This window comes from Corylus avellana, chromosome 11 (assembly GCF_965113065.1).
Source record: "Corylus avellana chromosome 11, dhCorAvel1.hap1.2, whole genome shotgun sequence".
Lineage (NCBI taxonomy): Eukaryota > Viridiplantae > Streptophyta > Magnoliopsida > Fagales > Betulaceae > Corylus > Corylus avellana.
This window is the reverse complement of record NC_142500.1, coordinates 15412311-15424133: the sequence shown is the minus strand read 5'-3', so window position 1 is coordinate 15424133 and position 11823 is coordinate 15412311. Positions and strand designations below refer to the sequence as shown.

The following is an 11823-nucleotide window of genomic DNA, read 5'->3' as shown; positions in this document are numbered from 1 at the left end:
CTGAAATTGTCGGTTAAATCGGTGAATTAATCTATAGCATTTCGATAAGAAAGTATTTTGAAAATTTCGGTTAATCGGTTGACCGTGAGCCTTTTAATTGGGCCAATGATATTTTAAATGGGCTAAAAATTGGTTGTTTTGGGGGCCCCAAATTTTTTTGGGGCTAACAAGCCTAAAATAACTTATTGAACATGTTTTTTTGGGGATAAGATCAATTTGAGGGCCCAAATAACAACCATAATTTCAGTTAATTCGGTTAATTTCGGTTCAATTAACCGATAAAAATAATTGTATACCAACTAACCGAACCGAACCGACTTCAGTACAAAAAATTTATACCAATTTTTGAACCACAAAAGTCGATTGATGGTTAATTTCAGTTCGGTCTTCGTCAATAGGCAGTTGGTAATCGGCAGGCGGTTAACTTGCCCACCCCTAAACATGTGTACTTTGCAACTCTAAAACACAAGTGGATTTCAAAGATAACTACAATTAATTAAGCCCTCATAATTTTAACAGAAATAGGAAGATAAATGAGGCAAATGTTTATGGTTATAGTTCAAACAAGTAAAGCTTACTCAGCTAAAATACATCAGCTTGACATTACAATACAACATCAAGTACAATCCATGAGCTCTTTCAGCAAGAGAGCCCTTCACTTCACTTCACCCAAAATACCAAAAAAAAAAGGAAGAAAAAGGCTCTTATAATAACTGATACATGAATAAATAAACCCGGCTGTCAAAAAAAAAAAAATCCCCGGCTATACAGCAGAAAGCCCTTCACTTCACTAGATCCGAGATGAAATCAAAGAGAAGGCTCTTGTAGCATACCTGCCAGAACAGTTATCTGGGCCAAATACAACATAGGCACATTTGACAGACAGTAGAGGACCAACAAGTTACTCTGCTGCTCAAAGGTCAAAAGTAACATTCATGCAGAATTTGAAAGCTCTTATTGGTGCTCCAAACCATAGCTTCTTTTTCATTTTTGGATGTATAAGAATAAATTAACCGATAGTACAAAAATACAAGGCAAGTGACTGACCAAACTTCCCCAAAAACCTATCCGAAGGAGGCTAACTGCATCCAACCCAACAAGACAACAACACAACAGAGAGCCTAGCTACCAAATTACATTCTCGGATAAGCCTCAAGACCCAACCAATCACCGATTATGAGGACGACTGGACACCCGACAAAGAGTTAACTTTAGATCTAACCAGAAAAAACGGATATTATCGTATACATTGAAAACTTCAGACCAAACTATAACTTTCAATCACTGGTAAACAACGAATCTCTGACCAGCAAGGAAAAGTGATCTTTCCATTCACCAAGGCTTGCAAAAGGCATGAGGCCACAGAATAGTGGCAGAAATATGAGCAAGATACCATAGAACAGAAATTGGCGGATCCAGTAGGGGAATATTGCCTTGCCTTCTGTCCCTTGAGACACATTGACAGGTCCATGGAGGATAAGGAACAAAACTGATGTCCATACATTAGAAATGAAATGCAGCAAGCAAAGTGTCTCCCAATATAAGAGCCAGTTATATCCACTCCCTCCCAGCGTGTCTACACAAAGCTTGCCAGCTAAACCACAGGCAACTCCTAACAGCAAGAGCATGAAAGTAACTGGCAAGATCTGTTTCGAAGTTGCCGAACGCTGGAGAAGCAAAAAAGCAATAGTGACAATCATTAAGACACCAAACAGCATTCGACTCACAACTTGAACCTGGCATCTGAGGATGTGCAGCCCTGAATTGAAAGATGCCATCGGCTTTGGGATCCACCAAGACTTGGACTCCTGAAACAGAGAAAGCATCACCAAACATTTCCTAAACAGTTACAAAATAGCATTGAGAAGAAATGCAGCAATTAAAAAAAAAAAAAACAAAAAAAAAGAATCATATGTGGAGTCGTGCTCTCTGGCCAAAGTGAGCGCTATTGATCTCAATAATTTATTTTGAAAATTGGAAGAAAAAAAAAAAAAATAATCGCAGCAGCAACAGAATCTGAGCCATTATGAGATAACCTCAGACAAATCAAGGCTTGAAATTTTTTTGGAGAATCACATTGTTTTGGATGTAGCATTCTATTTTTTGGTGAATGTAATTTTGGGATGCCGATCTGCTTAATTATAATCTAATTTGGCACATATACACCTATTTCTTACTTTTTTCCTTATTAAAACTAGAAGAGTGCATCTATAATATTATCTGAAACTAAAAAGAAACTAAAGAAGTTGAAAAGCAGAATGAGATGGTACTTGCCATGGGTGAAGGTGAGCAAGATTCGGTAGCTTCAGTGATCCTCTTGTATGAAAATACATAAGCACCATATAACAGGGAGACTGACATGATAAGCAAACCAGCAACAAGACAGTCTATGCACTTTCTAAGCAGCTCAGTGTGTCTCATGTCTTCTAATTGATTCTTGAATTTTTCAGCTCTAAAAGATGCCTTCGATATACCCATGACCAGTTTTGACCTCTCTAGATGATTTGAATCAAGGTTAAGAGCAAGTTGTGTCTCTTTCAACTTCATTCTTTCCATTGTAAGACTAAGCTCCAACATCTTAAGGTCATTAGAACGGGTTTGCTCTTTGATAGATTTCTCAATAGTGGTAAGCATAGACTGCCCAATTGCAGGACTGTCTGTACTTGGAGAGACACAGGCTACTTGGTTTATTTGCCCATGCAGGACAAGCTCCTGATTACTGGAATCAGTTAGCATATTCTCTCTCATCTCTTCAATGGTATTTAATCGATCCCGAGTTACAAAAGTTTGTGAGACTGTCTCTGACTGAAAATCTTCTATACCAGAATTGCTTGTGCATCCTCCTTTATTCACATCTGAAGTAGAACCTGCTACATTTAGGTTGCTAAAATGAGGTCCTCCCTTTTTTAGGCGTGACTCATTGATCAATCTAAGGGTCCTCAAGGTGCTCCCGAATGACTTTTCAAAGTTTCTCATAAAACAATCGAATTTGTCACCAAAGACCTGCTGCCACGTAGGCAATCAAAAGAAGAGGCATAAAACACCACTTTAGCAGCTTGTATTTGAGTGATGTTGATATGAACTACAAGAGGAAACTCAACTTGCAAAACCAGAGTCATGGATGAGTAAGCAGTGTAAGGTCTGGCTTACATTGACTAGAGATTCTCTGATAGCTGAAGTGCAGATCTACAGGCAAGAATAGATCAATATAAATAATTGCCCTATAATTTAAACTTTAACAAAAGGAATACAAGAAGGTTGCAACCCCCAACGGTGCTGAAACATTACCAACTTGGTAATTTTGATAATGTGAATCACAGTTGTCTAGATAGGCAATAAATAAGAGTCCCATTAAAAATTCAATGATGAAATTCAGTGGGAGATGGGAAGGACCATGGTCAGTGACTGCACAGATCCTTCAGTGGGAGACAAAGTTTAACAATCATGTTAAACTTATAAGTGGCCCAGAAAAAATAAAGTTTAATCTGATAAGAAAGCTAGAAGAATACCACTGAAATATGGTCGACGGACATCCTTCCACCTGCCGTGTCTTTCGTTTCCAGAACCTAGAATCAACAAATACTACACTCATGATATGAACTGTATAGTAGGTGAAAACAAAGCATATGAATTATCTTTTACAGGATCTCACCTAAAAATATATTATAATATAACCTAGGTCTCAATTAACACAAGGTAATGTCAAGTACACCAAAATCGAAAGAATCATTGTTAAAGATTTTCATTTTTTCGACTTAAATGTAGTTTGGTGTCATGAAGAAGAAAAAAAGACAGCACTAGTTCATCCTTATGGAAGGATGATTAGAATGATTGAGAATAGAAAGTGCAAATAACTACCCAAGAAAAAGCTGAGAAAAAAAATGAAGAAGAAAATGACTGACAAAGAGAGTTGGGAATGGTTAGAATTATATATGTGCGCACATGCTAGAATGAATGCTGTTTGAATACAATACTTTGGCTTGAAACCATTTCAGGGGAAGCACCTTTATTAAATCACGTGCATAGCAACTGTATATACAAATACACAAACTTAAATTCTGAAAATCAAATTGAAGAAGTTTTATGTATCCAAAGACTGGAAAGATAATGGCTCTGTTTGTTGATGTGTTTTGAGAAGTGTTTTTTGTCTGGAAGAACAAAAGTCTAACAAACAGAGCGACTGGTATTACATTCCAAAAGTATAGTACAAAAAGGTACAATTTAGCATAAAACATGCATAATACAAAACTTGTGTACTTATTATACCAACCCAATAACTCTAACGTTGCGAACGAAGAACTCTTTCCCTAACAACAAAAACATTTAGACGCTTCTGCGCAATAAAGCATCGAAGGTGATATGTCCATAACAGTTTTACAATCAGTATTTCACAGGCAAATAACATAGGTTAATTGTAAGCCATAAAAAGCATAAATGCCAGACAAGCATATATCAAACAAGTTCCACTTTACACCTAGACCAGCCACATTTAATTAACAGTAGTACATATTACACTTCCCACCAAATAAGGCGCATCTATTCATTTCAAATTTGTCCTCCAGACAAAGTTTGCAAAGTAAGGGGACAATGTGCTTTTCGTACAGTAACAGTATTTTTGATTTACACAATAAATTTCTTGTTCCAAAACATAAACAATCTCTGAGATCTCTACCGAAATCTTATTAAGTAAAATCTTAAACTGCGTTTAATTAGTCACAAAAAATAAATCACAATCCTGTTAACCCAATTCAGAATTTGAAAATTCGAATTGAATCAACTTCACCAGCAAACAAGAACAAGAATTACCAACAAACCCAACATCAAAATCAAAAAATTTCCAAGACCCTCCAAACAAAACCAAAAATTTCCCAAACTCAAAACTAATAACACAGAGCGGCATTAACAAACCCAAAACAAAACCAAATAAATAAACAAAAAAGAAAAGCTTTCGAACCAGAGCAACGACAGCTGCGACCGACATTCCGAGAGGGAGACCAATGGCGTCCACACTGCCCTCGCTACGGCGCGCCGTAACGAGCAGGGCCCTAGGGTTTCGGCGTCTGAGCACCACGCGCGTGGCCGGCAAGGAAGAAGAAGAAGAAAACGATGAAGAACCACAAGACGAGGACGACGGCAGCAACAGATCAGAGCCATATTTAAAGACCCTTTTCTTCTTTATCTTCTTTCTCTTCTTCTTGTTCTTTTTGTCAACGTTCATGGGCTTTAAATCATCGCCGTCGTTGGAACCTGTAGACAAAGGAGAAGAAGGGTCTTGGGCCGTCGAATTCGGAATGGAATCGACGGCACCGGATTCGAGGGGTTGCTGAGGAGGCGAAGAAGATGAGGCCTCCATGGATGGAAGGGAAGGGTGGGGGAGGGAAGTGGTAAATTTTCAAACTTGTAGTTGTAAACGGAAGGTGAGAGAGGGGAAAGAAACAGGGATGAAAGAAAGTACAAGGTGTCTGTTGGGAAAAACGCGTAGATATCGTTGGATGAAGAGCCGGACATAAATGAGAGACATTGGATTTGCTAATGTATCTAAGACTTCTCTTTTTAGAATTTATCTAAAGTTTTTTGTTAATGTATTTTTTGAGTTTTTTTTTTTTTAAATTAATATTAAGATAAAAATGCTAATTAGTATATTGTTTGTTATTATATGACAATCATACAACTTGAATGATGTGGTAATAAAAATTAGTCATTGATTTAATTTTTGTACAAATCCTTTGTTGATTAAAAGGATCTCAGTTACGGATGACAATTTAATCTGCGAACACGACACGTAATTTTAAGGTTAAGGTTTATGTTAACGGGGTTCGGGTCATAAACGGGTTATGACTCGTTTAATAAACGGGTCATGTCGTGTCAATCCACGGGTTCGCGGATTGACCCGTTTATTTATTTATTTTTATTTTTAATATATTTTTTTAACTTACAAAAATTAAAATTGCTTCATTGTCGGATCGGGTTGTGCCGCGTCGAAACCTATTGACTGCTAAATTTAATGTGTTCATGGGTCAGGTCGTGTCAACCCAAAACGATATGTTTATCTAAACGGGTTACACGTGCTGTGTCGTGTTACCTATTAAAAAAATATGTCATGTTCGGGTTTGGGTATTCGACCCGTTTATATAAACCTGCCGTATTTGGGTTGGCATAAATGGGTTGGCGGGTCAATCAAGTTGATACAAACCCAACCCGTTTTTCCAGCCATAATCTCAGTTGTATATCAAGTCTTTTAAGGGTTTTTTTTGAGTTTACGATTTTAAAATTTGTGATTAGAAAACATGATTTTTAAAAACCGAGTTAAGCATTTAGCAAAATCACAATTTAGTATTTAAAGTTGTGTGTTTTAAAAAAAGCACCACATTGCCTGCAATTTGAAAACAAGTTTTCTACGTTTTTCAAATCGCAATTTTAAAAATGGAATTCCAAACAATCAATTTTCTGCAATGTAGTTTAAAATTGTACTTTTTGTCTATGCAGTCACAATGCCAAACGCACCCTAATAATGAGCACATTTTGCAAACCCAAATGTGCTTATCAAGGAGACGAAAAATGCCATGGAAGATTTCAAGCAAGCCAAAATGAGTGCCCCCTAGACAATAACGCTGAGGCTGAAAGAGCTAGAACAACGTGGACAGCTCCTCCAGAAAGGTGATACAAAACAAACTGGGACGTTGCCCTTGATAAACCTACTGGACGTGTTGGAATTGGCGTGGTGATACGTGGCTCCGAAGGAAAGTTTATTTCGGCATGTCCTTGACATAGCATGGCAATGTTGGCCCAATTGCAGGGGATACGTTAGCATCCTACTACGCAGCAAGGTTTTATGCAGATAAAAACGTGCAAGCGTGCAGCCCACCATTTTGGAAGGGGATGCTTTACAGGTGGTTCATGTTGTGAACTCAACAGAATAGCAGTGGAGTCGGTTTGGACATCTTGTGGCAGACACGAAGAGTATTCTTAGTACATGGCCTGAATGGAAGTGTTGCCATGTTCATAGAGAAGCCAACCAAGTTGCTTATAGATTGGCCCGATTGGCTATTCAAAATGTCACCGATAGTGCTTGGATGGGAGAAATTCCCAATTGCATCCATGATGTAATTTTGATGGAGCGAATTGCTTCATCTTTGAATCATTAATACAAGTTACAACTTTTCTTCGAAAAAAAAAAAAAAAAAAAAAAAAACTTACATTTTTATTTAATAAATATTCTATAATGTTGACATGACAGTTTCAACCAATCATTTTCTTGTTATATAAATAATAATAATAATAATAATAATAAATTAAGAATTAGTTGGGATTGCCACATCAACCATGTGGAATATTTGTGCGATAAAAATATATTTTGAGCATTATTTTTTTTGTTTGAAAAATAAGTCATGTGATGTGCCTGTCAATTGTCATACCAGCTATTGATTTTTATTTCATTTTAATCAGGATTGATTAGGACTATTACATCAGCATATGAGATATTTATAAGATAAAAATGTGGTATATAACATTACTCTTGAAAAAGTAGTGTAGCGTAACATTAAGATGAAAACAATTTTGAGTGTTTTTGTTTTAAGTTATTTGTTAATATTTTTCTTTTTAAAAAAAGAAAATAAAAAGGAGAAGAAAAAAACTTTAACAAACAAAACCAACTTTTTTTTTTGGAACAAATTATCTCTTCATTGATATAACAATCAAATGTGACAAAATGCTTTCAAAGATACAATTTGTAATCTTCATAACTCTAACATTATCTATGATATACACAATAGCTTCTCAGACAATCACTGTCCTAATCAGTTTCAGATCTACAACAAATTTCGACGAATCACGTCTCTATCCGCTACCAGGTCATTGATTCACTGGCTTTTTTATTTTTATTTTTTATTATTATTATTATTTTTATCTCTTTTACTAGTACTTTATCAATCGCAATCCCCTTCACTACCTCTACCATAATGACAATTCTTCTTTATGCCTGATAACTTTTCCGTCATTAGTGTATGGTTTGCTCTCAGAAAATGAACCATAAGAAAATAAAAGACCGACCAGAAACCAATTCTATTATTTTTAAGGATTTGTGAAAACAAAACATAAAAAAAACGAATAAAACTTCACTCCATAGATCGCTATTAAAAGCAGATCTAAAGATAATAGATTCTTATTTAAAAACAATGAAAATACAATAACAAAAACCCAACACACCCTCACGCATTCCACGTACCACTGCGGGCCAGCCATGCGCCACTTGAATGCACCCTGAGGACCATTGACACACACGCCCTGGTCGATCTACAGTGAAGGCGGGAAAAGGATGGGAAAGGTTGAAGGGGGAAAGAGAAAGGGGGCGGGGAGAACTCCCACCCCCTTCACTTTGTTATGCTCTCTCTGCACTGCTCTCTTTCTAGGGTTTATTAAAAAGTAGTTGAATAATAATTCAATTGAGTCTCCAAACAAAACCAACTTGATAAATATTTAATATATATTTATCATCTTACTAATTGTTATATTTTAAAAATGATAAATATTACTGACAATATTTTAGTTATTTAATTTAAAAATAATAATTCAAATTTAAAGGAATTTATGTCATAAAAGGCTTGAAAACTTCTATATAACTTGTTTTTTTTAGGAAGTCATATGTTTTTCTTACTTTTTTTTTTCCTCTCTTTTGTAAAAGCCTAACGAATAAATAAAGAAGGGGGAGAAAAGAGATATGGTACACTTGTACAGTTGTACTTTATAAAAGAGGGGAGAAAAAGTAAGAAAAATATTCCCAAAATTGTTCTTGCAAGAAAAGAGTATGACTTCAAAGATTAAATTTAAGGGTCGGCGGCCTATGACCAGAACCTAGAGAGTCCATGGGCATGCGACCCAAACAACTTGAAGGACTCGAATGTACCCTTGCAAACTGCAGCTTTCAGCAGCTGATTATAGACCTCGTAAACTTATAGGGCTTGTTTGAGATTGTATTTGTACACCTCAAAAGTGTGTTTCAGACCTTCGAAGTTCATTTGGAAAAAAAAAAACCCGTTTGGTAAAAAAAATTCAAAGCGTTTTTTAAGGTCAAAAAACCTAAAAATGGCCAAAATGCATTTTTAGCAAAAACTTAAAAATGGGCTTCCCAAAAGCCTTTTTTTTATTTAAAAACTCTATTTCTCAAACGCAATCTCAAACATGCACATAGGATTGTGTTCGAGAAATAGAGTTTTTAAGTCAAAAAAATGTTTTTTTTTTTACAAAAGCTTCTTTTTTTAGAGTACGTTTGGGATAATATTGTTTGAGAAATAAAGCTTTTAAGTCAAAAAGCAAAAGCTTCATTTTAAATTTTTGCCAAAAGTGCGTTTGAACCATTTTTAAGCTTTTTAGATCCTTAAAAGAGCTTTCAATTTTTTTTACCAAACATGTGCTTTTTTCTTCAAACGGACTTTTTGAATGTTAAAGACACTTTTAGGCCATTTAAATGCACACCCAAACAGGCCCTTAATTTTTGTTAAAAGTGTGTTTTGATAATTTTTATAGTAAAAAAGTCCAAAAAAAAAAAAAAAAACTTTTAAAATTTTTTACCAAACATGACACTTTTATTTGGCACAACTTTTTAAGTACTAAAAGTATTTTTTAAGTTCTCTAACGCAATTCCAAACAGTTCTTAATTAGCCAATGGCTTGCTCATGCTAGTCACTTGATCCACATGTTCTAAAGAATATCACCATTCAGCACCATGCCATTCTCTAAACGCAAATGAACCTCATGCCAAGTAGTTAATAGAGCATGTGACATTTGTTCTTGGTGTATATATTTATCATGCGTATTTTTTATAGGATTAATAGAGTGTGAGAATCCCGTGTCACGTATATTTTTAATATACATAAGAGTCACATGTTCTAGTACATATATCAATTTAATAGATTGGAGTTTAGAGAAAAAAAAAAATCTTTATCCTTAACTCACCAAGACTTAGAATTACTTTCATCTTTCTCTTCCTTTTCTCAGTGAATTTCACGTTGACTGTTTTTCTATTACTTTTTGTTGATATTCATTGTCTTCTTACTAATATTGTAATTAGCAAGTCGATCAGCTCTCATCTATCTAAACCACAAAACAATCACACACACACACACATATATATAGTCTAGAGCTTAATTAATATATATATATATATATATATATATATATATATAAAAGGCCATTTTTTTAATGGGTTCTTCCAATCATTCACATTAAAGTATTTTATGAAATCCACATTAATAATGAAACAAATTACGGGTTTGTCAAAGGAGGAAGAATCTGGATCAATCCTAGGCCAGGCTAGATATTAATAATTGCTTGCAAATAATAAAGACATGCTAAAATACATAACAATGTTGTTGGAATAGCTTAAGATATCAGAATACTGGTGAAGAGAAGCCTCCAAACCAAAAACAAATCACCTAAGGTACATAGGGCAAGACCTTAGAGTATGTAATATATATATATATATATATATATATAATATATATATATATATATATATATATATGTTTGTTGATGTATATATTGTTGTTTGTAGGCTTTACTCTCATCTTAATTAACATGTTTTTTTTTTTTTTTTTTTTTCTTTCAATATATAAAATAGTTGATGGTTTATTAAGAAATAATATTTGTGTTTGTTTTTCTTTGGAGAAATTTTTGTATATGTAATTGTCACAGAAAAGTGCTATGATTTAACAATGATTGACCAAGCTTGCATAAGTTTGTTAAATGCTAGCTAATTCCAATATTTGTTTTCTCTTGAGTCTTATCATATTAGTATATACAAGACAACATAATTTTAATTAACAATCTGTCAACATCGTGGATAAGCTTACCTTTTAATATATCAAGGGAAAGATGGGAAGGCCTAAAGAACGTCCGTTACTCAAATGACAAATAGAAAGAGTTAGCAGCGGATGAATTTCACCAAGTGCATGCAGAGATTAGTATGAATAGTAGCCAAAGGCCAAAACAATTAGTTGGTCGGGGTGAAAGGCAAAAAAAAATAATTTAGAATTTTTTTTTCTTGTGAATTGGAGGGGGGGGGGGGGGGGGGGGGGGGGAGAGGGGGCATTATTTTCGGTGAAAAAGTAGGCAACGTCCTCACCTTGTCGATGAACATGTACCCTTGCACGACAAGGAATGACAGTCGCCCACAATCACCCGATGACATATGACTAGTTCCATACAACCTCAACGCTATACAAGGAGAATCGTGCAACCCGTGCAGGTAACAAATATCATACCCCTTTGTTCTTATTTAGAGACCTTAATTTTCTTTGAAAATTATTTATTGACTTTAGTATCGGAACTATCTCTACTAACACTCTAACAAGGTTTTGATCTTATATTGTCTCTCTTTTGGGTGTTCATTGTCTGTGTGATCCACCGTATCATCGTCTTTCATGTTGTGAAATGAGACTATCAAAATCTGTATCTACATTAACATACATACATCATACAAGGTGTATATATATATATATATATATATATATATATATATATATATATTATTTGAATACATCATGAGATTGATCATTGATCACATATATATATGTGATCAATGATCAATCTCATGATGTATTCAAATAATACCATGCTTAATTGTTATGCAATAGAAAATTAAAATTTTGTCTTCATGGCATGTGCTTATGCTGCTGGCTTGCAAATTTTGCCTCTTGGTTAGTTGATCCATTCGCACAAATACATAATATACATAATGTACATCTATAGCCTTTTGATCACCAATATCCTCATTATATATATATATTAGGTGTTGACTATTGATATTGACGTTAGCTTCTTTTCTTT

The 11823-nt window shown here is 34.8% G+C and overlaps 1 protein-coding gene across 2 annotated transcripts; it reads right to left on the bottom strand.

Annotated features, from left to right (window-relative positions):
• Window positions 1-552: 552 nt before the first annotated feature.
• Window positions 553-5497, bottom strand: CPR5 (protein). 2 transcript variants are annotated; one of them, XM_059577057.2, is made up of 5 exons: window positions 4955-5497; window positions 3510-3566; window positions 3151-3186; window positions 2275-3006; window positions 553-1808 (listed from the first exon to the last, which is right to left on the bottom strand). In XM_059577057.2, the coding sequence occupies exons 1-5, from the start codon at window positions 5351-5353 to the stop codon at window positions 1278-1280; spliced, it is 1755 nt and encodes a 584-aa protein (XP_059433040.2). In that variant the 5' UTR covers window positions 5354-5497; the 3' UTR covers window positions 553-1277. The 2 variants fall into 2 exon arrangements, with proteins under 2 accessions (XP_059433040.2, XP_059433041.2); XM_059577058.2 differs by having other exon boundaries at window positions 2275-3003.
• Window positions 5498-11823: the final 6326 nt, after the last annotated feature.